We start from the raw sequence: 24,365 nt of genomic DNA on the forward strand, positions 1-24,365 counted from the left end.
GGACCACATTGAATCATAAGCTTCAGGTTTGTGGTGAGACCAACGTTCGACCGATAGCAATACGTACTTGGGGAATGTCAGTGAGAAAGCTGGGTGGAGGGTGAACTGAATGCAGAGATGCTTCAGTGTGATTTGGACAAACTAAGTGAGTGGGAAAATATATAGTAAGGTGAAGTGTAATGTGGATGAATGTGAGGTTATCCATTTTGGTGGCAAAAACAAGGAGGCGGATTATTATCTGAAAGGTGATAGATTGGGAAAGCGGGAGGTGTACTGAGACCTGATTGTCCTTGTACCCCACTCTCTGAAAGTAAGCATGCACGTACAGCAGTCAGTGAAGAAAGGAAATGGTATATTGGCCTTTGTGGTAAAATGATTTGAGTTCAGGAGCAGGGATGTCTTGCTGCAATTGTACAAGGCCTCAGTAAGACCACAGCTGGAGTACTGTGTGCCATTCTGGTCTCCTTATCTGAGGAAAGATGTTCTGGCTACGGAGGGACTTCAACAAAAGTTTATCACACTGACTCCTGGGATGGCAGGACTGACGTATGAAGAGGGATTGGATCGATTAGGACTTTATTCACTAGAGTCTGGAAGAATGGGGGAGGTTTTCATAGAAAACTTTACAATTCTAAATGGATTAGACATGGTAAACGTAGGATGGATGTCCCTGATGATCAGGGAGTCCAGAATCATAGATCACAGTTTAAGGAGATAGGATACACCATTTAGGACTGAGATGAAGAAATATTTCTTCACCCAGAGAATGGTGAGCCTGTGGAATTCACTGCCACAGAAGGTGTTTGATGACAAAGCAATGAATGTTTTCAAGAAAGACTTAGGGCTAAAGGGATCAAAGGGATCAGCCATCTTAAAATGCATAAAGGTGAATAAATCCCTGGGACCAGATCAGGTGTATCCTAGAACTTTGTGGGAAGCTAGGGAAGTGATTGCTGGGCCACATGTTGAGATATTTGTATCATCGATAGCCATAGGTGAGGTGTCAGAAGAATGGGAGTTGGTTAACTTGGTGCCACTACTTAAGAAAGGTGATAAGGAAAAACCAGGGCACTATAGACCAATGAACAGGAGAATCGACGTTTCGGGCATAAGCCCTTCTTCAGGAATGAGGAAAGTTTGTCCAGCAGGCTAAGATAAAAGGTAGGGAGGAGGGACTTGGGGGAGGGGCGTCGGAAATGCGATTGGTGGAAGGAGGTCAAGGTGAGGGTGATAGGTCAGACTGGGGTGGGGGCGGAGAGGTCAGGAAGAAGATTGCAGGTTAGGAAGGCGGTGCTGAATTCGATGGATTTGACTGAGACAAGGTGGGGGGAGGGGAAATGAGGAAACTGGTGAAATCCAAGTTCATCCCTTGTGGTTGGAGGGTTCCTAGGCGGAAGATGAGGCGCTCTTCCTCCAACTGTCGTGTTGTTGTGGTCTGGTGATGGAGGAGTCCAAAGACCTGCATATCCTTGGTGGAGTGGGAGGGGGAGTTGAAGTGTTGAGCCACAGGGTGGTTGGGTTGGTTGGTCCGGGTGTCCCAGAGGTGTTCTCTGAAACGCTCCGCAAGTAGCCGGCCTGTCTCCCCAATATAGAGGAGGCCACATCGGGTGCAGAGGATGCAATAGATGATGTGTGTGGAGGTGCAGGTGAATCTGTGGCGGATATGGAAGTTTCCTTTGGGGCCTTGGAAGGAGGTGAGGGGGGAGGTGTGGGCGCAAGTCTTGCACCTCCTGCGGTTGCAGGGGAAGGTGCCGGGAGTGGAGGTTGGGTTGGTGGGGGGTGTGGATCTGACGAGGGAGTCACGGAGGGAGTGGTCTTTTTGGAATGCTGATAGGGGAGGGGAGGGAAATATATCCTTGGTGGTGGGGTCCGTTTGGAGGTGGCGGAAATGACAGCGGCTCAACACTTCAACTCCCCCTCCCACTCCACCAAGGATATGCAGGTCTTTGGACCCCTCCATCGCCAGACCACAACAAGACGACGGTTGGAGGAAGAGCGCCTCATCTTTCGCCTAGGAACCCTCCAACCACAAGGGATGAACTCGGATTTCACCAGTTTCTTCATTTCCCCTCCCCCCACCTTGTCTCAGTCAAATCCATCGAATTCAGCATCGCCTTCCTAACCTGCAATCTTCTTCCTGACCTCTCCGCCCCACCCCAGTCTGACCTATCACCCTCACCTTGACCTCTTTCCACCTATCACATTTCCGACGCCCCTCCCCCAAGTCCCTCCTCCCTACCTTTTATCTTAGCCTGCTGGACAAACTTTCCTCATTCCTGAAGAAGGGCTTATGCCCGAAACGTCGATTCTCCTGTTCCCTGGATGCTGCCTGACCTGCTGCGCTTTTCCAGCAACACATTTTCAGCTCTGATCTCCAGCATCTGCAGTCCTCACTTTCTCCTCACTATAGACCAATGAGCCTGACATCAGTGGTGGGCAATTTGTCAGCCTCTCCCTATAGCTCAAATCCTCCAACCCTAGCAACATCCTTGTAAACCTTTGAATCCTTTCAAGTTTCACAACATCCGTCCAATAGCAGGGAGACCACAATTGAACGCAGTATTCCAAAAGTGGCCTAATCAATATTCTATACAGCTGCAACATAGCCTCACAACTCTTACACTCACTGACCAATAAAGGCAAGCATGCCAAATGCCTTCTCCACTAGCGACTCCACTTCATTGGCCTATGAACTTGCACTGCAAGGTCTCTTTGTTCAGAAACACTCCCCAGTACCTTACCATTAAGTGTATAGGTCCTGCCCTGATTTGCTTTTTCAAAAATGCAGCAACAAAATTTCAAAAACCATTCTCTGTCCCATCAATTTGCCTCACTGCTGAAAGGCTCTTCAACTATTTTGTTGACCATTTTCAAAGTTTGGATAAATACTTGAGGCTATGAGGAAAGAGCAAAAGGAGCAGCACTAACTGGATAGACTTTCGAAGAGTTGGTGCGGGTTGAATGGTCTCGCTCTAAATTGTATGATTTGCAGCTGCCAATTTACATGCAGCAAGATGCTACAAATAGCAATATGATAAAGACAAGGTCATCTTTTCTCCTCTGGTGATGTTGGTTGAGGGATAAATATTGGCTGTGGAGGTGTGGAAGAACACTTCAAATTAGCTTCAGTGTTCTTTTCGACTCATGAGGGTGAACGGACCATCAGAAAGACAGCACCTCTGACAATGCAGAATTCCCTCAGTACTAAATTGGAGTGTAAGAATAAAGTTTCTGGAGGGCAACTTGAACACAGGACTTTCTGATTTAATGGAGAGTGGTACCCAATAAACCACATTGGACATGATATCCTAGCAAAAGGTAGCACCTTTAGTGTGGATGAGAACAGTGGAAGGAATCTGAGGGGTTTTATCACAGTAAATAGGGAGAAACTACAGCAGGAGGGATAATAACTAGAGGGCATAGATTTACGGCGATTTTCTTTTACGTGGGTATCACTGGCTGGCCAGCATTTATTGCCCATCCCTAGTTGTCCTTGAGAAGGTGGTGCTGAGGTTCCTTCTTGAACTGCTGCAGTCCATGTGCTGTAGGTTGATCCGCAATGCCCTCAGGGAGGGAACTCCAGGATTTTGACTTAGCAAAAGTGAAGGAACAGTGATGTATTTCCAAGTCAGGATGGTGAGTGGCTTGGAGGGGAACTTGCAGGTGCTGGTGTTCCCATGTATCTGCTGCCCTTATCCTTCCATATGGAAGTGGTCAAGGGTTTAGAGGTTTTTATCTGAGGATCTTCGGTGAATTTCTGCATTGTGTCTTGTAGATAGTTGCTGCTACTGCTACTGAGCATTGGAGGTGGAGGGAGTGGATGTGGTACCAATCCAGAGGATTGTTTTGTCCTGGATGGTGTCAAGTTTCTGAGTTTTGTTGGAACTGCCCCCATTCAGGCAAGTGGGGAGTATTCCAGGATACTTTGTAGATGGTGGTCAGGCTTTGGTAGAAAAACCAATGAGATGATGAGAAGAATTCTTTTTAAATAGCAAGTAGTCATCATCCAAAAATTTGGTGGAAGCAATTTCAATAGTAATTTTCAAAAGGAAAATGGATAAATAATTAAAAAGGAAAATAATGGAGGACTGTGGGCAAGAGCAAAGGAGATGACTAATTAGATGTGTCATTTCAAGAGCTGGCACAAAATGATGGCTAATTGACCTCTGTCTTAATTAGAGAATCCTTGAGTGAAATTTTTAACTTACATGAGTATTCCTACATCTAGAACCAAGAATTTCCCTGCTACTGCCTGATGCTGCAAGTTTGAATACATTTTGTGTCTGCAGGAGGCATTCAATGTTGCATTAGACTTGCTAAGGTTGTCAGTTTGAACAAGTGAATAAATGTAAATCAAGCTGCTGGATGATTCATTAAAGACAATGACATTATATATTTTAAAACTGTACTCTCTGGCTGTTGTTGATCTTTCTAAGCGTTGATCCACATTGATCCCGTGTGGTTGGAGTGTCCCAAGGCAGAAGATGAGCCACCGGACGCCTGGAGGAAGAACGCCTCATCTTCCGTCTTGGGACCCTCCAACCACTCAGGATCAATGTGGATTTCACCAGTTTCCTCATTTAGCCTCCCTCCACCTTATCCCAGTCCCAACCTTCCAACTCAGCACTGCCCTCTCAAACTGTCCTACCTGTCCATCTTCCTTCCCATCTATTCGGTCCACCTTCCTCTCCGACCTATCACCTTCACCCCCACCTTCATCTACCTATCGCATTCCCAACTACCTTCCCCCCAGTCCCCATGCCCCTCCCATTTATCTCTCAGCCCCCTTGGGCTACCCCCTCATTCCTGATGAAGGGCTTATGCTCAAATCGTTGACACTCCTGCTCCTCAGATGCTGCCTGACCGTCTGTGCTTTTCCAGCTCTGATTCCAGACAGCAGTGTGTTGCACTCTCCCAATGCCCTCCAAAGCACAAATAATGATGTTAGAAGAGTCAAATGATGAACACACAAAAGTCCACGAGCGAGCCTGGGGAATAACACAGTAGCACCCAGTGTTTAAGCTCTATTTAACAACCGGCAATTTGCAGACCCTTTTGAATGAGGGGCAGCAGAGAGTGTAATAGTCTCTCACGAGGAAGCAGCAGCAGGGAAAGCTCGTTTGGGGAAAAGCAGAGGGAGAGGAAGTGAAATGCTAAAAAAAAATGCTGGACACTGCACGGGGATTCCGTTAACCATTCTTTATTAGGGTGGTCCAGAGCTCCTGCTATTTCCTTTATATTTGATTCAATTTTTGCTCTTATTTCTGTGCATAGTAATACAAGATAATTATGAGGCTTTGTTCAGATCCCTGCACTGTGCTTTTATTATGAACCCATTCTGCTGTCCGGAACCCTTTTGTTCCTGGAGATTCCTTTGGGAAACAGCGCCCTGAAACAAGGCAATTGCCAGTTTCTTGTAGAGAAAGAAAGAAAGCAAGGTGATTCCTGTTTTACCCAACTCCCTTCCCCATTCTCTTTCTAAACTGCTGCCTCTTGAGTCGGCGAGACCCTGCCAGTGACCACTGGTTGAATGGCAGTGAGTTGCAAAACAAGGGCACGGGGAGGGTGAAAGAAAGGAGGGCAGATCAAAGGCCAGTTTCTGTTTTCAACTTTGAAGAGCTGCAACTTTCCCATAGGCTCGCATCGTCCGGCACCCTGCAGTTTTCTCTTCAGAGTCCTTGCTCCAAGAGGTGAACAAGCAGGTCATTGTTCTCCCTCATTCTACAGCAGTGCTGGATCCCAGTTCTGTTAGGCCCTGCATTCTTCCACCCTGCTGAACAATGCAGAAAGCTGGGTTTCATTCATCACTGTTTTGACAGGGCTCAGCCGAGTCACACGCTAGCCACCCTCTCTCATTTTAATTTTTCCGGTAGGCCCCTTACTCCTTTCAGCTCAGCTTCAGACAGGCTTATGTTGATAGTCGGTGTGTTAGCCGAGGGCTAGAGCTCTTGTAACTATTCAGGATCCACTTTAGTGGAGAACTGGGCTCAATTAATGGTGGCGATCACAGATGGAGCCTCAATTAGAGATGCGGAGACTTTTTTTTTGATTTTGATTTGATTTATTAATGTCACATGTACCTAGGTGCAGTGAAAAGTTTAGTTTTGCATGCAGTACAGGCAGGTCATACCAAGTAAAGTGCATGAGGGTAACATAACAGAGTGAGGAATACAATGTTACGTCTGCAGGGAAGGTGCACAGAGAGTGAGACCAACATTAAATTTCAAATTTGAGGAGGTCCATTCAGACATCTAACAACAGCGGGGACGAAGCTACTCTTCAGTGTGGCTAATGGAATATTATCCTTTTTAACTCAAGGATTATAATGGAAAAGGAGAGACGGTTTGTTACAGTTATCCTTAGCTGCATCACATTTGGAGTTTTTGAAACCATGCAGTTCTGAGCACTGCACCTTGGATAGAACAGAGAACGTGTGCAGCAGAAGGAAACTGGCTCAAAGTGTTAGATTAACAGAGGCATTCCATAATTTTGCACCTTTCCTATTTCCTGCAATTCAGTTCAGGATTGGTTTTGTTTTCATTTTTAGGGTTTTGAAAGGAATTGCTCTGGTCGAGGGAAAAGAGTTTTGCAAATATGTGGGGGTTGGGATGGAGATGGGTCTCGGACAATGGGGCATTACATTTCAATCAAAGTCAGGCCATTTGGGAAAGATAGCTCTTCAAGCAGAGTGTTAGAAATGTGAAACAGTCTCTTGTTAAATAAAAAGCAGCATGTATTAGCTGTATTAATATTTTCTGGTCTGAGATGGGCAATTTTTGGTTCAGCAGGATGTGAAGGGAAACAGCACAATGGGTGATTGGAGTGAGCATACAGAACTACAATTTTACTGAATGCCAGAACGGCTTCTTCCTCTGCCTAAAGTCCTAAGAGCTGCGAGCAGAAGTCTCCATGAGCTGTTCCCACAAGCTAGTTTTGTGCTTCGGAGTATGGGCATAAACCTGAGCTCTTGGGATAGCTCTGAGAATAAGACAGGAATAGTAAAGGTCCAGGCAGTTGAACAATTAGAGCGATAAATCCTAATCCACGTGATTCACTTTTCAGTTCCACAGTTGATTAAAATTGTTTGTTACGTAGTGTTGACTTCGAGCCAATTTTTTAAAAAAAAGGACTTGCATTTATGTAGCACCTTTAATACAAAGCACCTCACAGTAATGTCATTAAACAAAATTTGACACTGAGTCACATCAGCAAACATTGGGATAGATAATCAACTACTTAACCAAAGATAGAGGTTTTAAGGAGCATCTTCAAGGAGAGATGTTCAGTGGGGAGGTTGTAATTTGGGAAAGAAATTCCAGAGACTAAGGCACAGCTGCCAGTAGTGATGTGATTAAAACCAGGGCATGTACAAGAGACCAGAACTTTAGCACCACAGAGAAGATGTAGATCTCAGGAGCTGGAGGAAGTTACAAAGGTAGGAAAGGCCAGTGAAGAATTTGCACTCAAAGATAAGGTATGTACAGATGAGTAACCAATGTAAGCCAGTGAGCACAGGAGATATGGGTGAATAGATCTGGTGTGACAAGGGTATTGGTTGCAGAGTGTTTTATGAGTTAAGTTTATACAAAGAGTAAAGTGGGAGTCTCTCAAGGGGAGCATTAGAATAGACAAGTCGAGAGTTACCAACAATATGGATGAGGGTTGTTGCAGATGAACAGAGGCTAGACTTACTAGTGCTTAATGGCTTTTAGCCATTGTCATCATGTACATTTTTGATTAATTTGCCAGAAACTGTTATTCTTCACAAGACGCTCTTGTGGAACAAGTTACTAGCATCGGGAGGTTGGAATTTTATACTCAGGGTGTATAACCTGCCAAATATTATCTGCCTGTGTTTTACAAAACAGGAAATGATTACCCACCATTATACTTGCTAAGTGTTTAACTAAAACCTTCATTAGGTTCTGAGGGAACATCATACAATAGTGATATTCCCCATTGTACAAGGTGTCAACCATGATTCTGTGGGCCACATGCTCACCTCTGAGTTACCAGGTTGAGTTTCAAGCCATATCCCACAGGATGGCACTACAGCATGGTACTGAGGAGCAGTCCACTGACTAGGACACACTTCGGTATTTCCTCTGTCATGTTGCTAAAGTAATGCAGGAAGCGGCTCAGCCAACTTGCATGATTCCTGAAGCAGCAATGTGATTGTGAAGGGAACCTTGTTTTGAAATTGTTGAGATGTTAGTTGCAGGATAAGTATTGTCCACGACACTGGAGACAAATTTCCCTTAAGATAGACCCGTGCAATATTGCATTTCCATCTTAGATCAGTTACAGCTTCAGATTAACCTCCCATCTGAAATACAGCACTCCCACAATATACCACTGAGTGACAGAGAAGATTTTGTGCTCACTTCTGGAGTGGGACTGAAGCTCAGAACCTCCTACGTCAAAAACATGCAAATTTATGAGTTCAGAGGGGGGGGAGAGGCCATTTGATCCCTCCAGCCTGTTCCTTTATTAGTCGAGAAGCTATCTCCCTGTGCCCAGAGAATACTGAGCGGTACCCCACCTCCACTGCCCCCTGGGAAGAGAGCTCCAAAGACTGATGACTCCAGAGGAAGTTTCCACTTCATTCCCTGATTAGACTCCTCTTGTTTTTAACCTGAGTCTCTTAAGCTGAGTGAGTGCACCTGAATGAACCATGGCTGACACCACACCTTAGTGGAGACGAGGACATAAGAAGAAATTTCGGGAGTTTTCTTAGAGTACCTAAGAAGAGACTATGGCAGAAAGGTTAGTAACCAGAGGATACAGATTTATGGCAATGAGCAAAAAGTTAGTAAAAGGAGTTGGGATGTCATGGTGCAGATGTACATGACATTGATAAGGTCACTTTTGGAATACTGTGTTCAATTCTGGTCACCTTACTGTAAGAAAGATGTTGTGAAACTTGAAAAGGTACAGAAAAGATTTAAGGATGTTGCTGGAGTTGGAGGTTTTGAGCTATAGGCAGAGCCTGGGGCTGTTTTCCCTGGAACATCGGAGGTCAAAAGGTGACCTTATAGAGATTTATAAAATCATGAGGGGCATGGAGAGGGTGAATTGCTATTTTCTGAGGATAGGAGAAACTACAGGGCTCAGGTTTAAGGTGAGATGGGAAAGATTTAAACAGACCTAAGGGGCAAGTTTTTCACTAAGGGGCAGAGGCTGGAATGAGCTGCCAGAGGAAGTGGTGGAGGCTGGTACAATTACGACATTTAAAAGGCTTCTGGATGGGTATATGGGTTTAGAGGGATAGAGGGCCAAATGCTGTCAATTGGTACTAGATTAATTTAGGATAGCTGGTCGGCATAGAAGCGTTGGACCAAAGGGTCTGTTTCCACCTCAATGACTATGACTCTATCAGAGGTGAAATGAGGAGATATTTCTTTATACAGTAAATAATGAGCTGGAATGCGTGAAAGGACAAGGAGTTTGAAAAGTTCACTGCTGCAGGAAAGAATAAATGAAAGGGATTACATGGATACCTCTTTTAAACAGCCAGGGTGGGTACAATGTGCTGTGTCATTCTAGGATTTGATGAATGGGTCTTGCTTTAAGGAAAGAATTAATTTCTACAGGCTCCATTACTGTGTGAACCTGAATTGATATATCACAGGCAATGTACAGAGAGATGCTGATAGAAAATGTTAAGATGATATTTGGCCTTGTGAAAAAATACAGAGAGATGCTAGTGGGACCTCTCGTGGTGCAGTGGTGGTGTCCCTCCTCCTGGACAGGGAGACCCGAGTTCAAGTCCCGCCTGCTCCAGAGCTGTGTAATTACAGCTCCGAATAGGTTGATTAGAAAACATCTAAAGCGAGATGTTGTGCTGAGAACTTACTGCAGTGAGCCTGCGGCCAGATTTCCCCATTTCTCTCGCCCCCATGTGGAGGGAACTGGGGAATATTGCTGGCCTTGTCCTTGTCCATAGCAGCTGTGATCTATCAGCACAGAACACACACAGTCATCCTTCAGGCACTACACTCACACACACACACACAGCACATTAATGACACAGCTCACATCAAGTAGGGATTAGACACAAAATGAGCCACTTGTCCATAGTTTGGCAGGGGGGGGGAATGAGAGAGAGAGAGAGAGAGAGAGAGAGAGAGTGTGTGTGTGTGTGTATATTTCTTGGGGAGGGTGGGAAGAGGCAAGATTATAGTACATTAAACATATTAAACAGTACAAGCAAAATACCCCAAAGGCTGGCAGCAGCCAACGAGATACACATGGGAAGGGACGCATTGCGAAATGATGTTAATTTAAAGCAGGTCTGTAAAACAGCGAGTGTATATTTAAGGCGACCTACCCAAGTATTCATGTCATACAGAGAGTTGGCAATATGAATTGCTCCTTCTGCCCTTTATTGAAAGGCTGTTGAGCTACTGGCAATACAAATTGAGATTGTTAAATCCCTTGCTGTGATCTTTACTGGCTTTTCAGAGTTCAGTTCAACTTCACGGTATCTGGGACTCTGACTTTTCGCTGTCATGTTGGGCTGGTCCTTTATGATCTCAGGCTCTTAAAGTCAATAAACTACAGCTCTGTTTTCTGATTCCTACCTTCGAGGTCATGGCTCCACAACTGCTGGGTGCGGTTTCAAGAGTCGTGGCAATTTCCCTGATCTGCAGCAGCACTGAGGTGGTGAGTGATAGCAGGTTGTTCAACAGGAACCACGACAGCTGCCACTCATGCGATCATGAGGAACAGGAGCAGGAGTAGGCCATTTGGCCTGATGACCCGCTGAGAGAAGAAATTTCAATCAAACTACCACCTTAGGTGGGAGAGATCTCTTAATTTTAAATAGTGTCTCCAAGCTTTGATTCTCCCACAAGGAGAATGGATTCTCTCAGTACCAACTTTGTCAATCTTACATCAAGATCTTAGATGTTTCAATAAGAGCACTTTTAATCCTTCAAAAGGCCAATGAGTATAGGCCCAACCTGCTCAACTGTTCCTCATACGACAGAAATAGTGCAATAAACATCTCCAATCTGCCTCTAATGCACTATATCACTGTTCAAAAAGTAGACCAGATGTATCTGCAGTATTCCAGGGTGTGGTCTCCCTATATCCTGTATACCTTATCAAGATCTCACTCTTTTTACACACAATTCCCCTTATAGTAAAGGCCAACATTCCATATGCATACCTAGTCACTTGATGTACCTGTATGCCCATTTGTGATTAACATCCTAGAACACCAGATCCTTTTGCAATGCAGTACTCTGCAGATACCCCCTCCATTTAAAGAATATTCGGCTTTCTATTCACACTGTCACAGGGAACAACCTCACCTTCCCCTGCATTATATTCCATCTGTCAAATTCTTAACTGCTCATTTAGCCTATCTACATTCCTCTGCAGATCCTAAATCCTCATCACAACTTGCTCTTTGTCCAAACCATTACTGTAGATTTTAATAGGTTGAGGTTCCAGCACTGATCCTTGTCTATTTTTATAGAGAATGACTCTCAATTATCCCAACTGTCTTTTTTTCCTGTTAGTTAGCCAATCCCTTATACATGGTGATACGTCACCTCAAACATCATTAGCTCTTTCACGTAATCTCTTTTGCAGCATGTTATTGAATACCTAACGCAAATCCAATAAACTCTATCTATTAGTTTCCCTTTATCAAGCCAATCAAATGAATTCTGTTTTTTGTTTGCTATTCAGTATTTTTGATTATGGACTGAAAGGGGAAAAGAACGGTTTTAAAAACCAAGGAATGTTGAAGGATTGCTGCATTTCTAAAAAGTAAGTAACCAGACACTTACATAGCAAAGCAAGCAATGAAAGACTGGTTTGTAGACGAACTGGAGCCAAGGAACGGAGCTTTGGATAACAAACAATAATTGATTGGTCTGCGGATTAGTGAACAGTTATTGATGACAAAAACCTTATGCCTGACAACAACTACATGATCATCTCCCAGGTAGCAGAACAGCTTGGGGATGAGAATGCTTTAGGCAGAAACCTCAGGACAGGAAGAAGCTGTTTTTGCTTGGCAACAATAAGGACATCAAGCTGAAGATAAAACAGTTTATTTCCCCTTTCCAGTCACTGTAGACTGTGACTTTTAATTGAGAAGTCAAAGGCCTTTCTAAATGTGAACCAGTCACCCTGTGCCCCCTAGTAACTACTGAAAGTAACTGGAGGAGGAAGATCAAAAGCAGCATTGTGATCAGCACATGAATCATCTCAGTAATTCCTGAGAACAGGAAGTCCTGGATTGCTTTCCCAATCTTTCCCTCCACTCATAATACCCTTTTCTTTTCTGATTGGCTGTATGTGTGAAGGGGTGGACTTTATAATGGGGTTAAAGTTTTAATTAGTAGTTACATGCTGATGGTTCATAATTGTTCACTTGTAGCTCAAGTTTATTTATTTTTAATCAATAGTCATAAGATCACAGAGCTGTACAGCATGGAAATAGACCCTTTGGTCCAACTCATCCATGCCAACCAGATATTGTACATAAATCTAATCCCATTCGCCAGTGTTTGGTACATATCCCTCTAATCCCTTCCTATTCAAATGCCATTCCAGATGCTTTTAAAATGCTGTAATTGTACCAGCCTCCACCGCTTCCTCTGGCAGCTCATTCCATACATGCACCACCCTCTGTGTGAATAGGTTGCCCCTCAGGTCCCTTTTAAATCTTTCCCCTAAACCTATGCCCTCTAGTTATGGACTCCCCACCTCAGGTAATAGATCTTGGCTTTTCACCCTATCCATGCCCCTCATGATTTTATAAACCTCTATAAGATCAACCCTCTGCCTCCAACAATCCAGGGAAAACAGCCCCAACCTATTCAGCCTCTCCCTATAGCTCAAATCCTCCAACCATGGCAACATCCTTGTAAATCTTTTTTGAACCCTTTCAAGTTTCACAACATCCTTCCTATAATAGAGAGACCAGAATTGAACGCAGTATCCCAATATGGCCTAACCAACGTCCTGTACAAATGCAACATGACCTCCCAACTCCTCAATTCAATGCACTGACCAATAAAGGCAAGCATACCAAACGCCTTCTTCACTATCCTTTCTACTTGCGACTCCACTTTCAAGGAACTATGATCCTACACGCCAAGATTTCTTTGTTCAGCAACACTCCACAGGACCTTACCATTAGGTATATCAGTCCTGCCCTGGATTGCCTTTCTAAATGCAGCACCTCACATTTATCTAAATAAAACTCCATCTGCCACTTCTCGGCCCATTGACCGATCTGATCAAGGTCCCGTTATACTCCGAGGTAACCTGCTTCGGTGTCTACAACATCTCCAATTTTAGTGTCATCTGCAAACTAACCTCACCATACCTGCTATATTCACATCCAAATCATTTATATAAATGATGTCATTATTGTTAAGTACAGAAATTAGGTCTGTGCTTTCTGTCAATCTGAGTCTGAAAGTCTAGTAAATTGGGGAATTCTGCACACTTTGCAAAAATATTTTACTTTTGTGGTAACTCTGGAATTAGCAGGGCTTGATCTCCAGAACATTACTGGACGGAGGTGTAACAATTTTGACAAATGTAATTTCCCTTGCACAAAACCTTGCAGTCTCTGTCTGATTGCACTTTAATTTTCTAAGCATCCTGGTACCAGCTTTTTAATTATAGATTCATGCATTTTCCCAATGACAGATGGTAAGCTAACAAGTTTATAACTTGCTGCTTGCTATCACCCTCCTTGCTTCAATATTTAGGTTACACATCTGAATTTCACGTCTGCTGGGACCTTTCCAGATTCTACAGAAGTTTGGAAGATTATAATCAATACATCAATTATCTCTGTAGCAGCCTCTATGAAGACCCTTGGATGCAGGTATCAGGTTCAGTAGATTTGAGAGCCCTCAGTCCCATCAATTTTCCTAGTATTTTTTATCTAGCTATCGTAATGGCTTTAAGTTCCTTTCCCACTTTTGCCCGTTATGGTTATACTATTCTTTGGATACTTTTTATGCCTTCTCCTGTGTAGAGGAGATTAAAAAAAAACTTGTTCATAGTCTGCCACTAAATTGTTTCTTATTATTAATTCCCCAGTCTCAATCTCTGAGGGATCAATACCCATTGTCCCCTGTAGAAAGCATTACTGCCCATTTTCATAACCTGCTAGCTTTTTCTTGTACTCTAATTTCTCCCTTCTTTAAAAGTCATCCTCTGCTGGCTAAAAATGTCTGCCCTATCATTAACCTCTCCCTTCAATTTGACACAATCTTTAACTTCCTTTGTTAGTGATAGATGTTGCATCCTTCTTGTCGAGTCATTCCTTAAAATGGAATATATCATTTTGAAGAGCTGTGCAATAACTCCTGAAATGTCTGCTTTCTTATCTTTTAAGATAGTTTTCCATTCCACTTTAGTCACCTTGTTTCATATCTTTGTAATGACCTTTATTTTAGTTTAAGGCACATTCAGACCCAGACGTCTCACCCTCAGACTAATAATGAAATTCTACCATATTGCGACGAATTCCACCTCCAGGATCCTTTACAATTAGGTCAGTAATTAAGCTGGTACAACTGCACACTGCTGGGTCAAATTTAGCCTTAAACTGTCCCTTGGTTGGCTCCAGAACTTATTGCTTGAAGAAACTCTTTCAAACGCAGTCCATGAATTTATTGTCAAAGCTACCTTTGCCAATTTGATCTGCCCATCTTTTACAAAAGCTAAACTCACTCGTGATAATTGCAGTACCTTTCTTAAAAGGCCTCATTACTTTCTCAGTTACAGCTTGTCCAACAATGATATGCAGGGCTTCTCATACCAACAAAGTTTTGGGGTAGCAGGCAGTAATGACAGCTCTGGAGCTTGGATTGATTTCTGACAGTTGTGAGGCCCCTTTAAATTCTCATTATTTTTGTTTTTAAGCATGTCCCTAGTGGATTGTCCGCATGAGGCCTGATTCCTGCTGCAAAAGAATCCTGTGAATAGATTGATGTTTGTCGAAAGCCTGCTTAAGACTGAAACCTCCCCTCCACTAGTCTTTATTCAACAGAATTGTAACACTGAATGTTTTCTCTGGGGGCACACTAAGTGAGGCATTAATATGGGCTTGCACCAGGGAAAGGTTTGGGAAGTGCTAATACAGCAGCTGTTACTTCCATTGCTATTTTCTCATCCCACCCATGTCTTATTGCTGTACTGATTTCATCTTTTATTAACAGAGCTACCCCACCTCCTTTTCCTTTTCCTCTGCTCCTTGAAATGTCAAATATCCTGGAGTATTCAGTCTCCAGTTGTGGTCACTTTACAACTGCATCATTTCTTTTTAACAGATGGTTTCATCCTGGTCGGACGATCTGTATTAATTGAAGCTTATATAATTCTTGAGGATATCTTTCACTGAGTTATTTAACTCGTTTAAATGATTGTCTTAAGTTGAGAAGTTATATTGGATTGAGTTGCAGGATCCCTGCATGGTGAGGGATTCTTTAACGATGTTGGATTTGTTAAAACCTACAACGTACCTACTATTTATTTTAGTTTGTGTTACCCATTTTGTTACAAGTAATTTTTGCATTAGATAAAGAACCTTTAATTCTATCTTTTTCCTGCTTTTCCCTACACTGAGTTTATTTGATAGTCTACACATATTTGTAAGCTCTATCCTTTCCTATCACACTTTGATTACCAAGCCCAGTACTACCACTCATACTATTGCCTGGTCACTTCTTGTTAACTTTCCAAAGCTCCCTAGGCATGAGCCACTATGCCCCAGCTAAATAGTTCAAACCCCTCTCTACTACTTTAGTTCGTTGATTTGTCAGTACACTGACCCCAATGTGGTTCCGGTGATGTACATCCCAACCAGGGACTGTTACATCAGGGCCCAATGCTCTACAGGGACTTTGTTGTGCTCAGGTTGGAATGGGCTGCTGAGCTTGGGTTGGAACGGCTGTCTTTGACATTGGGTTGGAGCAGCTGTATCTGGGTGGGGAAGTGGCCACTGTACACAGAGATTACAATATTTGTGGTTGAGTTTCTGCTTTTTTATTTTAGCCTCTGGCTGCTCATAATCATTGGCAGGAACATTTCCTTTGTCCTATACATACCCACACAAACCACAACAAACGATACTTTCTCTTCCAAATTATATATCTCTCACAGGCCTGAGGAGACATTCTTAATCCAAGAATGGGGCAGGCAAAGGGTCTTTGGGACTCAAGCTCTTGACTACGGAGAACCATTCCCACCTCACTAAATGGATTTCCCCCATGTTACAATGACAGGTTGGAACCCTTAAATATTACAGGTGTGGGGTTTATAGACCTTAAATACAAAATGTGTTTTTTTTTTTAAAAAGAGGACTGCTACAGAGATAAAATAACTGCAGAATAAATTCAGTGGCTTGCTGGCAAAAATTTTACATGGGAGTGATGGGACATAACAATCAAAGGTTTCACAGAAACTTCTAACAGACTGGACAGTCATTTCTTGTGACTACAAAGAAAGTAAGGGGCTGACCACCACATGCTCAACTGCAGATTATATCCCAGTTTTGTTTATTTTTCAAAAGGAAAAACTCAAGGACAAGGGTTAAAAAGCTAGTTTTAACTCTACTGGAGAGCACTAGTGGGACTGAACATTCACATGTACCAGCCTGGATTTGATTGTTCGCAGACTGTGAAGGTCACAGTCGAAGGACGATCCGCTAGACATCCTGTGTTGCTGGTAAAGGGATTCTGTCACTCTGAGTGTTTGAGGTCAGCTAGCCTGCAGCCAGAACATTAGAAAACAGGATAACACGAGAACAGTTTCTCTCACCCTAAGTGCCGGAATCCAATTGTCAAAAGGAATCATAGCTTTACAGATTGGTTGACACACTGTAGTTAAGGACTGTGAAACCAATTGCTCAACTACCAACATAAATGCTACTAGTAACTGTCACTGAAACAGCCACTCTTTGTGAGCAACTGATCTGTATATCTTTTTAAAAAAACTATTATCTTTTTGGATTCACTTTACATTTCTAATTGGCATGCATACGTGTTAGTTTACTAATTCTTCTCATCTTTAGTAATTAATAAACTCACCCATTGTTAACTCAAGAAAGCCCACTTAAGTTTGACTCCTTTAAATCATAAGATCATTTAATTCTGGAAGAAAAACACCCACTAGGGAAGGGATCTGTTGTTAAATTATCTTTGTTGAAGCCAAAGGTGGTGTGGTGCGTGTGTGCTTGTCTTGGAGTAATGACAAGGTGCCCTATTAATTTGTACTGCTCGTACCACTTTAAACTGCTGCATCAGTTTAGACAGAACACAACTTTAAACTTATCAATCACCTACTCGTTCACCGAGTAACTCCAAGCTTTAGGTTTCAGTTCTCACTGTCTGCGGTTCTCTCACTTGGATCACACCCTATTTGTAAACGGCCAGAATGCAACTTCTCACTCAATACATCAAATTCACATACCAAAATCCCACAGTGAAGAACTCAAATCTCACTGCACCTTTGAACAACTTACTCTGTGCATCTGCTAAACCTCAAACATTTAAACCATTTTGATTTCCAGTGAACTGTGTGTCAGCCATTGCTAGCTAGGGAACCAAATCAAGTTGGCTATCTCATTAACTAATTGTAGCTGCTTCTAGCAGTGAGCTGTAAAATATAACAGTAAATTGTAGTCTAACTTGCTGCAAACATTGGCTAGATTTTGGAACGAGATCAATGCTTAAAATTCCCTTACTTATCAAATTCCCAGAGCTAAGCACTTGGTTTCACTGCATACAGCCTGAGGCTGCACTCTGGTACACTCCCTACTCAAACATAGATAGGCTCTGTCAGGAGTGATTAGAAGTGATCAAGGGTGCTCACCTCTGCCCAGTGTAGTGATGTGGAAGCCACTACAAATTAGCTCACTGAGCACAGAGCAAAAACAACAACCTTATGAACAAGAACGAGTCAAACATGATCATGCAAATACATGCACAATACCAAAGATAGTTTAATTGATAAAGGCATCTCTTAGAATATTCACTCAGAACATAAGGGGCACACATTGATATCAAGTTTATGCCGAACTGGTAGATCTGAACCAGAGGCACCTGGAGAATTTCTGAGATTGGCACCTTGGCTGCTGCGACTTATGGCCTCGATTCTCCACATAGTTTCATTTTACGGCACCTTGCTTATGGTAACTGGCTCAATGCCAGCACTGGGCAACAAAAGGCTCTCACACATGACCACTTTGGTAAAATATAGTCCGGTAACTCCAATTCAGGAACCATACCTCAGTAAGCTCTCTGTCCAAAAACTGCTAATTTCCTTCTTTCTTTAGTCTCTATGCACAATACAGCCCACCACTGTCCCATCAAGATCTACTGGCTCAATCTGGGCCAGAAATTGAGGTTGCACTTTACTCTGTGAGCTACTGAAGGCCAGGAATGTATTCCTGAAAGGTTAATTCCATTATAATAAAGCACATTCCTTAATCTATTCTTTTCAAATCTTAGTGTGTTGATCTCTTAAGTTTCATGCGTTTTTTTAATTACTTTGTGCTTTATGAGGTAAGACAAAGTTAGGATAGAATTAAAACTTTTTGTGAACCCTTTGCTACACAGGTTCCAGGGGAGGTTAGATACAGATTAAAGCTTCCTCTACACTTTCCCCATCAAACACTCCCAGGACATAGACAGCATGGAGTTAAATATAGATTAAAAGCTCCCTCTACACTTTCTCCATCAAACACTCCCAGGACAGAGACAGCACACAGCTAGATCCAGAATAAAGTTTCCTCTATACTGTCCTGATCAAACATTCCCAGGACAGGTACAGCACAGGGTTAGATACAGAGTAATGCTTCCTCTACGCTGTCCCCACCAAACACTCCCAGAACAAGGATAGCACAGGGTTAGATACAGAGTGAAGTTTCCTCTACACTGTCCCGATTAAATACTCCCAGGACAGAGGGAGCACAGGGTTAGATAGAGAAGTAGAGCTCTCTTTAAATTGTTCCCATCAAATATTTCCTGAGCAGATACTGCTCAGGGTTAGAAACAGAGTAAAACTCCTGCAGCACTGTCCTCCACCTGAAATCAGGCTGTGAGACTGCCACTCCCAGTAGCCTCACCCTTCTGCTTTCAACATCCAGCTATTGCCTGCAAGTGTGTATGGTTTGAGGCTGGACCTTCAGACTGGGTAAGTTGGCATTCCCAGTTCTGTTCCCTGCCTCCCAAGTTGGCCACAACAAGCTATGTCACAGGGCGCTATAGAGGTCAGCCTCAGAGTAACTTTCTTCACCCAGTGAAGGAAGAGCACCCTCTAGTGTACCAGTATGACCATTCTATTTTCTGAACTGCAACTCAAACCGATTAGCAGTTTGGAAACAATTAGTGCTGGCTCATGGATGTTTATGGATCCACAAGAAACTGGGGATAAGAATGGTTTAGTTATTCATTTGAGAGATTCTCACAACAAGCAGAGAAAAGAAAATAATCTTTTCAATTGGGTTTGAGATCAGATTTCAGGAATGAAAAGATGCTGCTCTAAACTAACAGGTCTCAAATTGACTCACCACCTTTACCATTTTAAAACAGGCACGTCAACCCAGCAAGTCACATCTTTCACTTTTCAATTTCAATGACTGAACACTTTTCCACTTTCTTGCTTCGTGGAATACTAGTTCATTACCATCTAAAATATCACACAGAGCTCAGTTGGCAGTTTCCCTGTCTTTAAGTCAGAGGGTCTTGGACTCAAGGCCTCGGCTAAAGACTTGAACTCAAAATCTAGGCTGACATTCAACTGTACATCAGTTGTGTTGTCAGAGCCCTCACCTTTCAGGTGAGATTTTATACTGAAGCCTCCACTTGCATGCTCAGATGGACTTTCCAGATTATTTCAAAATAAAGGAACAATGGAGTTCTGAAGACTAACCCCATAACCAATCTCAATACAACAGAATATCTCTTTACCATCTCACTGCTGTTTGTGGAAGCTTGCTGTGTGCAAATTGCTACCTTTGCAACAGTAGCTGTTTGGGGTGTCTGAAGTCATGAATATGCTATGTAAATGCAAGTTCTTTCTTTCTGGCAATTGGGGAGCGTGGTTGATTTCTTCCACTCTTCTCAAGCGGTGAAGCCTTGACAGTTATGACCTCAAACAGGAGCATCAGTCTTGGAACACCGTGGCTTCTGCGCCACACTCCATAATGCATTTACCTCCTCAGACACTGATTGATGCCACAGCTTTCAGAGCAATCTGTTCATTTGATAATGGTACTGTGAATACATCTACCGGTGGACGTCTTTGGTCAGAATGTTTTGAGGGGAATTGTCACTGCTGCTCTAAGGCACTGAACAACTGAGTTTATAGATTTAAAAATCACACAACACCAGGTTATAGTCCAACAGGTTTCTTCATCAGATGGTTACCTGATGAAGGAGCGACGCTCCGAAAGCTAGTGTGATTCCAATTCAACCTGTTGGACTATAACCTGATGTTGTGTGATTTTTTAACTTTGTACACCCCAGTCCAACACCGGCATCTCCAAATCATGAGTTTATAGAAGATAAGGAACAGCTAATGCTCAAAGTTTATAAAACAATATAGACTGACACCTAAAATAAGAACAAATCTCATAATTAAAAGGGGGAATCCCCAAATAAAATGCAACAAGAAGGATGAGAATTAACCAGACACTGAAAGTGATACTACATTGTGTGGTAGCAAGTGGCAAGGCAATTAATATGGAAGGTGCATTAACACGTCAATAAGAAACCGAGGTGATTTGAAATGCAACTTAATCAAACGTTGATGCACCTGTACAGAATTTTATGGAAGTGTTTCTTCCTTTAGGTGCAAATGACTTTTAACTGTGCTCTTAAGAAATCTAGCAAGCCACATGGTTGCAGCAGACACCCATCAGTTTGAGATGTGTTCAGTAAGTACTATGTTGCTTGTATTATGCATTTAAGATGGCTACTTGCAACGAATGCCTCATGACATATGTCACATGATATCAGGAAGGGAATTAATACAGTGTTGCATTTCCATCCAAACATCCCCTTTCTCATACATAAACAATAGCAGGTACTATCGTTTCTAGCAGCAAGTTATTCAAGTTATGCACAACACAAACAATTGTTCTCATGTTCTCTTGAGCAAAAATTGTTTGTTATTCTAGTTAGTCCCTCTCTGGTCACATATGGCATGCGGGTGGTTGTCAGCTTTTCCTCCAAAACCTGTTGATTGCAATGGGGTGTTCTGTGGTTGTTTTGAAATCTTCTCAGTTGACTATGCTGATTTATATTGCTGCTTTATATTGCTCTTTCCTTCAGTTTCCGTCTCTGTTTGTCAGTCAATATAGACTGCAAAACATTGTAAATCTTCTCCGATGTGTTTAGAATTACCAGCCTGAGCTTTCACCTTGCTTCTGCTGAGATAAGTGGTTTTAACTTCTTGTCTAATATGTGGAATTCCAAGTCTTTTATTCTTCTCACAGCACTGGGGCTCTCAGCTTTGTGAACTTGGGATGAACACTGTTCCATCACAGAGCCTCACCTTTACCTTTTAGGGCTTCATTTTAAGATCACTACCTGGTGCAACTTTACACAAGTCTGCAATGTTGCTGAAAGCACCCAAGTCTAGCTTTTGCCACTTTCATTCTCCTGACGTTATCATAGTTACAAAACCTTTATGTCCTTTAAACTTGACATTGCCAGCTAGCTCCAAGATTTGGCTGATCTGTCCAAATCTTCATCCAACATCTTTCTAGTACCCAAGCTTGATGTGTCAGAGTCATTATCCAACAATTCTGTCATAATGATTTCTATCGGCTTTATTGGCATGTGTCTGCTTCCGAACTTAACACTTGCATGCTGCTTAACTACTTGTAGCTAAAACACTGACTTCTTCACTGAAGACATACTTTCTTTTGTTTTATGTGCTGACCTCCATGACATTTGCAGCTGATCTTTCCATTTGATCTTTCCATTCTCTCTTCTCCACATTAAAGGTTTAGGCTGCTTTTCACCATAGTGCATAGTCAAATCTGCTTCTGCACAGTTTGGGCAAACTCGCCTGTTCTCCGAAATGTGTGAGCCTGCGGTTGATTCATAAGCTCAGAGCTTCTGCATATGTTTATAACTTCTTCAAGAGTCAGATCTCTTATCAATTACACTGTCACAGTTGGCTCTCTTATGCCTCAGAAAATTCTATCTTAACGTCGTAATTTCTCAAGTAACTAAATTCATAGGATTCTGAGAACTGTGGAAGTGCAAATACTTACCAATGTTCTCTTTTTCACCTTGAGTTCTAAAATTGAAGGCATGCCATTCATGCCTGGATTAGTACATGGGACCATGGTGTTGTAGCCATTGTGGAAACTTGAGAGATGGGCAGGGCTGGCAGTTCAATGTTCCTGGGTTTTGATGTTTCAGGCGAGATAGAGAGGGATGTAAAACGGGTGGGGAATTTGCATTACTGTTTAAGGAGAATGCCACAGCTATACTAAGAGAGGACATCATCCAACAAGGTCATATGGGTGGAACTTATGAACAAGAAAGATGCAATCACTATACTTTGGTTACACTAAAGGCCTCCCAGTAAGCCAGCAGGAGATATAGGAACACATGTAAGGAGATCAGGGAAAGATGTAAAAGCAATTGGGTGATTTTTGTTTTAGTTTCCCAGTATTGACTGGGACTCCCTTAGTGCCAGCGATGGGATGACGCAGAATTTGCTGCGTCCAGCAGGGTTTTTTAAAGTGACATGTAGAAAATCTAAATATGGAAGGGCCATATGAGACCTTGTACAGTCTGTTCTGGTATAGCGTGATAGTTCCATTCCTGTGCAATCCCACCTTATAAGAAAATCACGTCATAACAGCACCATTTAAACTAATGGGGCCAGATTCACATTATAGCCAATACAGGTAAGGAAAACTCGCATTCTACAAACCATGGTCTAAATTCTTCAATCATGTTATAGCCAATTCACGTTGAAGAAACATGTGTTATAGCAGAACTGACTACAGAGGAACCTCGATTATCCGAACAAGATGGGCGGGCACTCTTTTGGGTCGGATTAACGATTATTTGGTTAATTGATTGAATGACTCTCCTCTGGGGCTCGTAATTTTCTGAAGTTTCCTTTTCCCCCGCTCTGCCTGCCTTGCTCCCTCTCTCTGTCTCAGGGTTTGTTTCTGAGCAGACACGCACTTCTGTCTAAGGGACCTGTAGCATTGCTGTAGCCTCCTACTCTGCCCACCCCCACCCCACCCCATTAGTTCAATGGGATTGACACAGTAAGCACTTGCTAAGTCCACTCCCTGTTCAGCAGCACACCTTGCACAAGCCCCCGCCCCATCCGCCCCCACAACCCCGTCAGCCCCTAACCCGGTCCACCCCCCTCAACCGTGTCCAACCCTAAACCCCCCCCACCACCACCAGGGCAGCCGGACTGGACACCAACGGCAAGACTGCTGCTGCCTTTGGGGTTTCAGTCTCAAAATAGAGCACGCACACACCCACACAACTTTTTACTGCAACTCTTTGACAAGTTCTACCTTTGCCCTGTACAGGCCAATGTTGAAGAGATTATCTGGGGAAGGGGGGGGGGGGGGGTGAGGGTACACTCCTCTGTAGAACTCCAAGGGAAGTGTAAAGAAAGAGAGAGAGAAAAGAGAGAGAGAAAAAAGAGAGAGAAAAGAGAGAGAGAGAGAGGTCAATCATTTGGGGCTGGTTGCCTGGACTCCCATCGATGTCCAGGAGTGTTCTCGGCTGCATTCCAGTAAACCGAGTTCACTTTTAATCACTGTAAACAGTGTTGGAAACACCTCTTTGATGTAACATTTCTATCGGGACCTTGAGTGCTTCTTTGGATAATCTGAACTTCGGATAATTGATTTTCAGATAGTAGAGGCTCCTCTGTAAATTGGGGAATGTGCCTGGACAGGTGATCGAAGTTTCAGTGGGGAGCATTTTGGGAACAGTGATCATAGTTTCATAATTTGAAGACAGTTATAAAAATGGGTAAGACTGGTCCTTGGGTGAAAGTGCTAAACTGAGAAAAGACTAAATACAATAGTATTAGGCAGGAACTGGAAAAACTAGATTGGGGGTACTTGTAGGAGGGTAAATCCACATCGGATGTGGGAGTCTTTTAAACGCCAGTTGATCAGAGTTCAGGACCAGCATCTTTCTGTGTGGATGGAAGTGAGTATGGCAAGATTTGGGAAGCTTACACGACAAGAAATATTGAAAGGCTAGTCAAAAAAGAAAAGGAAGCACATGTAAAGTTTAGGAAACTGAAATCAAACAAAGCTCTTGAGGAGCTAAAAGAAGCAGAAAAGATCTTAAATAAAGAATTTAGGAGAGCTAGAG

At 42.9% G+C, this 24,365-nt stretch overlaps 1 protein-coding gene across 6 annotated transcripts in view; it reads right to left on the reverse strand.

The window, feature by feature from the left end:
- The window catches only part of rad51b (RAD51 paralog B), a 550,826-nt gene that overhangs the window by 72,679 nt on the left and 453,782 nt on the right, over positions 1 to 24,365 (reverse strand). The window contains exon 11 of one of the 6 annotated variants that reach the window (XM_043698229.2): positions 5,214 to 5,773. The exons of the other annotated variants lie outside the window; for them this stretch is intronic. Within the exon in view, the coding sequence (XP_043554164.1) occupies positions 5,670 to 5,773 (104 nt within the window). The 3' untranslated portion in view covers positions 5,214 to 5,669. Of the gene's footprint in view, positions 1 to 5,213; positions 5,774 to 24,365 lie in introns of those variants that run through there. 6 annotated transcript variants of the gene reach the window in all.

Source organism: Chiloscyllium plagiosum, unplaced genomic scaffold, assembly GCF_037043375.1.
Source record: "Chiloscyllium plagiosum isolate Xiang-an unplaced genomic scaffold, Cpla_swu_hap1 HiC_scaffold_8, whole genome shotgun sequence".
In the NCBI taxonomy this organism is placed as follows: Eukaryota; Metazoa; Chordata; class Chondrichthyes; order Orectolobiformes; family Hemiscylliidae; genus Chiloscyllium; species Chiloscyllium plagiosum.